The sequence below is a fragment of the Salmo salar genome, chromosome ssa29, assembly GCF_905237065.1.
Source record: "Salmo salar chromosome ssa29, Ssal_v3.1, whole genome shotgun sequence".
Classification (NCBI taxonomy): Eukaryota; Metazoa; Chordata; class Actinopteri; order Salmoniformes; family Salmonidae; genus Salmo; species Salmo salar.
In genome coordinates this window covers 23,561,860-23,567,859 of record NC_059470.1, presented here as the reverse complement: position 1 = coordinate 23,567,859, position 6,000 = coordinate 23,561,860, and the positions used below count along the sequence as shown (strand labels likewise).

The following is a 6,000-nucleotide window of genomic DNA, read 5'->3' as shown; positions in this document are numbered from 1 at the left end:
TGTCTATGGTTCATCTGATATGGATGATAATACCCTGAAATTAAAGCTGAGAGTCTGCACTTTAACCTCATAGTTCTGGAGTTCAGAGCCAAAACAACAATGTGTCACTGTCCCAATACTTTTGGCACTCAGTGTATATGATTGTAGCTCCACCTTGCCTCAGATGGGTTAGGTGGAATTTTCACCATGTTGCTTACACCTATCCAACCTGGGTGTAGGTAGAGACTAAGCTAGGCATTTTTCTGGACCGAGTCATAACAGGTATTGGAAAATGACTTCTAATTTGTATCTTCATGCAATCTTCAGGCTATAATATTGTGGAATGGCGGGGAAGCGAACCCAGGTTGCTGGTGTGAAAGGCAAACACCCTACGCATCGCGCCAATTGTTATTGGGCTCATAGAGTGAGGATCCCTACACTGCTCACTCCAAACATTAAGCCACATCCCTGTGTGTCAACTATTCAGCCCCCTCACACATCCCGGGCCGTGCGTTCCATTGGCCAAATGGTCACCAACCCACTTCTGACACCAATGTAGCGAACCTGGGTTGCTGGTGTGAATGGCAAACATCATATGCATCATGCCAATAGGTTTAACCCACTTTGTGGGAATTGTAATGTGTCTCATATTTAGCTCGAATATTTTTAAGTTGCCTGTTATTAAATCACAAATCACTCTAGGTATAAATTCAACAATGGGTGGATCTCAATATTACATTTATTTTTATCCTTTCCTTCAACTAAACTGATCTGAAAACAGGTGAAAGCTAAATGAATTCCTGATAACTCATTCCTATTCATGAATTGAGTTTGAGTTTCGAACAGGCCTGTCCGACCAAACCAGTTAAGATGAGGAAGATGTGACAAGGAGAAGAAGCCACTTTCTACTGTTGATATGGGCCCCATGTATTCCAAATTGGATACCACGAAATTGGGGAGAAAAAGGGGTAAAAAAAATATATCAAGTGTAGTATTCCATTAAGACCACAAGGTGGCCAGATCGGAGAGACCTGGGACTTTGATTATGATGATGACTGCAGATCTTGAGAGTGAACTGTAGGGCCGCCATATGTTGGCCATTGTAGAAGGATTGTGAACAGAATCAGTCTAAAGCTTATTAGCTGGTGAATATGATGGTGTACGTCAAGAAAATAGAATACTTACACTTTTACTCAATTATAGGTCAGTCGCTTCCTCATGCTGCTGCCACAACGTAAACACAGCCATGTGACAATTCGGAGCTGCGCGCAAAGCTTGACGCACCCACTGGCACTGGTCCCACGATGAGCCCGAGCTGGTACAAGTGGCCACTGGCCAACCAACGTGCATGCGTACTTGTCTCTCCACTCTGAAGCGTGAACCCATCAAATCCTTTCTGGGAACGTCCGTATTTGCATGATAATACGATCGCCCTTGTTTCAATTGTGGATTTACTCTTGCAGTTTGTTGTCGTTTGAAATATCAGCGCGTGTAATAAGCCACCCAGAAGGGAAGGTTTGGCTACATTTTATGCCAAGTGAATCGCATTCTGCGCGGTGTATTTTTTTGTCAGGTCTGGTATATCCGATCTCAAGCCGATAACTTTCATCAACACACGAGTTGAGTGGAGGAGCACATTAATGCCATAAGGACATCTGTCAGAATCCGAATAATGTTTTTGCAGTGATTGTTTTGGTATCGTTTACCACACTTCCACTGTTGCCAGTCTATCTAGCACGAGAGTAGCCAAAGTAACGCTTTTAAAAAACGATTGAATGAGTCCAGTTGTTTAGAGAATTCTAGAAAAATATGGGAAGCACGGCAAATGACTCCAAGAAGAGAGATGTGAAGAAGACACCTAGAAAGAAGAGGACGCTTCGATTGAACATGCCCGTAAGTTTTTTGCCTTCAGACATATTAATTGGGGCGAAATGATAGCCTATTTACTATTTATGTTCGCTCTGCTCTGAAGTTGGGCTTGTAGCCTACACGTGGGCGGGGTTGTGGTATGTGTTTCCTTCAGTGAAAGATACTGTTGCAACATTTTTTTGTTCTCCATAGTGTTTCTTTTGAATGTGTATACAATATATCCGCGGTAAAGAATGCCTGGCTCGGAATCTGTTGCATACGCCATGCAGAAAATAGAGTAACACAACACACATGCTTAGTTGTCTCCATATTTATGGGGTTAGCCCAATTGTTTGCGTTGAGATTCCTGTCTTCTTCATGCTGAGTGTAGGTTACATTTTATGAACCATATTCAATTTATGTTAAGTCCATGACAAGAAATTTACATTTTACAGCATGCACAAAGCCTTTGTTTCTTTTCAGAGACATTATAATAATATATTTTCAGGACCATTATAATAATAATATTAAATGTATAGCCATCGTGACATAACTCGGTAGTAGTATTTTCAGAGCTTCCTCTTCGGCTGTAGGGAGAGAGAATGTAACATCTGTATTCAGTTTGAGGTCATCGTGAGTCATTCCTTGTCAGTATGATATCAGCTAGACCAAAAGCACTGCACATATATCCTGTAATTACACGTTTACTGCTGATGTGACCGGTGACAATAGTTAGTAGAGATACTAGGGATCATGCCTCATGATGTGAATACTAATAGGCAATCGATATCATTACTCACATATTCATGTGCACACACAGACACATACATTTACTTATGTGGAGATGTATGCTGTCATTATTGTCAGTGATATTGCTGTTATGCAAAATCCCAGCCCTTGAGAAGAGGGATGACCTTCAAATCAGTGATGCTGATGTTAAGGCAAATTCACATCATGGAACATTCTGTGATTTAGGGCCCTTCCTCATGGATCTCCAAGCTCACAATGTGTTATAAAGGAAGTGGTCACAGACAGTTTATAACCAATGACCTGCTGGGCATCCATCTGCACTCCCTCAACAAGATGGTGTTTTATTTTTGGAGCAAAAGAGCAGAAGGACCTGATTCCAAATTGACAAGGCTCTACTCTTTCTGCCCTTGTGGCCTGCTTCTCTGTGATCTGAAATGGTTGTCCTTGTAGAACTACAGTGTAATTAATGTACAGTAGATCACTTCATCTCTACATTTTGTATACAAAGCTCTGCTGCACAAGCTTCCAACGTATCTCACTTCTCTATTAAAGTAGAAAAATACGGGCACCAAACCCGCTCACAGGGTTGGTTAACTCTTGAGGTCCTTCGTGTCTCTACCAACCTAAGGAAATCAGCCTTCAACTTGAACACGCCCCATGTTTAGAATAATTTACAAAACTCTTACATCTTGAACCCCTGGTGCCAATAGGTCAGTTTAGAACACGGATGAGGGATGAATTCACTGAGGTTTGCAAGTGTTGTGGGTGATTGTGGTGGTTTATTAGTGTTGTGGGTGATTGTGGTGGTTTATTAGTGTTGTGGGTGATTGTGGTGGTTTATTAGTGTTGTGGTTGATTGTGGTGGGTTATTAGTGTTGTGGTTTATTGTGGTGGTTTATTATTGTTGTGGTTGATTGTGGTGGTTTATTATTGTTGTGGTTGATTGTGGTGGGTTATTAGTGTTATGGTTGATTGTGGTGGTTTATTATTGTTGTGGTTGATTGTGGTTGGTTATTAGTGTTATGGTTGATTGTGGTGGTTTATTAGTGTTGTGGTTGATTGTGGTGGTTTATTAGTGTTGTGGGTGATTGTGGTGGGTTATTATTGTTGTGGGTGATTGTGGTGGGTTATTATTGTTGTGGTTGATTGTGGTGGGTTATTAGTGTTATGGTTGATTGTGGTGGGTTATTATTGTTGTGGTTGATTGTGGTGGTTTATTAGTGTTATGGTTGATTGTGGTGGGTTATTAGTAGAGGTTGACCGATTAATCGGAATGGCCGATTAATTAGGGCCGATTTCAAGTTTTCATAACAATCGGTAATCGGTATTTTTGGACACCGATTTGCCGATTTTAAAAATGTATTTATTTATTTATTTTTACACCTTTTATTTAACTAGGCAAGTCAGTTAAGAACACATTCTTATTTTCAATGACGGCCTAGGAACAGTGGGTTAACTGCCCTGTTCAGGCGCAGAACGACAGATTTTTACCTTGTCAGCTCTGAGATTCAATCTTGCAACCTTACGGTTAACTAGTCCAACGCTCTAACCACCTGCTTTACATTGCACTCCACGAGGAGCCTGCCTGTTATGCGAATGCAGTAAGAAGCCAAGGTAAGTTGCTAGCTATCATTAAACTTATCTTATAAAAAACAATCAATCAATCAATCATAATCACTAGTTAACTACACATGGTTGATGATATTACTAGGTTATCTAGCCTGTCCTGCGTTGCATATAATCGATGCGGTGCGCATTCGCAAAAAAGGACTGTCATTGCTCCAACGTGTACCTAACCATAAACATCAATGTCTTTCTTAAAATCAATACACAAGTATATATTTTTAAACCTTCATATTTAGTTAATATTGCCTGCTAACATGAATTTCTTTTAACTAGGGAAAATGTGTCTTGCAACAGAGTCAGGGTATATGCAACATTTTGGGCCGCCTGGCTCGTTGCGAACTGTGTGAAGACTATTTCTTCCTAACAAAGACAGCCAACTTCGCCAAATGGGGGATGATTTAACAAAAGCGCATTTGCAAAAAAATCACAATCGTTGCACGACTGTACCTAACCATAAACATCAATGCCTTTCTTAAAATCAATACACAGAAGTATATATTTTTAAACCTGCATATTTAGCTAAAAGAAATCCAGGTTAGCAGGCAATATTAACCAGGTGAAATTGTGTCACTTCTCTTGCGTTCATTGCACGCAGAGTCAGGGTATATGCAACAGTTTGGGCCGCCTGGCTCGTTGCGAACCAATTTGCCAGAATTTTACGTAATTATGACATAACATTGAAGGTTGTGCAATGTAACAGGAATATTTAGACTTAGGGATGCCACCCGTTAGATAAAATATGGAACGGTTCCGTATTTCACTGAAAGAATAAACGTTTTGTTTTCGAGATGATAGTTTCCGGATTCTACCATATTAATGACCTAAGGCTTGTATTTCTGTGTGTTTATTATATTATAATTAAGTCTATGATTTGATATTTGATAGAGCAGTCTGACTGAGCGGTGGTAGGCACCAGCATGCTCGTAAGCATTCATTCAAACAGCACTTTCGTGCGTTTTGCCAGCAGCTCTTCGCAATGCTTCAAGCATTGCGCTGTTCAAGCATTGCGCTGTTCAACTCCCAAGATGAGGCTGGTGTAACCGATGTGAAATGACTAGCTAGTTAGCGGGGTGCGCGCAAATAGCGTTTCAAACGTCACTCGCTCTGAGACTTGGAGTAGTTGTTTCCCTTCCTCTACATGGGTAACGCTGCTTCGAGGGTGACTGTTGTCGATGTCTTCCTGGTTCGAGCCCAGGCAGGAGCGAGGAGAGGGACGGAAGCTATACTGTTACACTGGCAATACTAAAGTGCCTATAAGAACATCCAATAGTCAAAGGTATATGAAATACAAATCGTATAGAGAGAAATAGTCCTATAATTCCTATAATAACTACAACCTAAAACTTACTTGGGAATATTGAAGACTAATGTTAAAAGGAACCACCAGCTTTCATATGTTCTCATGTTCTGAGCAAGGAACTTAAACATGGCACATATTGCACTTTTACTATCTTCTCCAACACATTGTTTTGCATTATTTAAACCAAATTGAACATGTTTCATAATTTTTTGGAGGCTAAATTGATTTTATTGATGTATTATATTAAGTTAAAATAAGTGTTCATTCAGTATTGTTGTAATTGTCATTATTACATTTTTTTTTTTAAGTAAAAAATTGGCCGATTAATCGGTATCGGGGGTTTTTGGTCCTCCAATAATCAGTATCGGTATTGGCGTTGAAAAATCATAATCAGTCGACCTCTAGTTATTAGTATTGTGGTGGGTTATTAGTGTTGTGGTTGATTGTGGTGGGTTATTAGTGTTGTGGTTGATTGTGGTGGGTTATTAGTGTTGTGG

General features: G+C 40.1%; 1 protein-coding gene across 1 annotated transcript in view; it reads left to right on the top strand.

The window, feature by feature from the left end:
• The first annotated feature begins 1,193 nt into the window (after positions 1–1,193).
• The window catches only part of LOC106590432 (5'-AMP-activated protein kinase subunit gamma-1), a 178,383-nt gene continuing 173,576 nt past the window's right edge, over positions 1,194–6,000 (top strand). Inside the window, exon 1 of the mRNA XM_014181470.2 lies at positions 1,194–1,872. Coding sequence (XP_014036945.2) covers positions 1,789–1,872 — 84 coding nt within the window. The 5' untranslated portion in view covers positions 1,194–1,788. The remainder of the gene's footprint in view (positions 1,873–6,000) is intronic.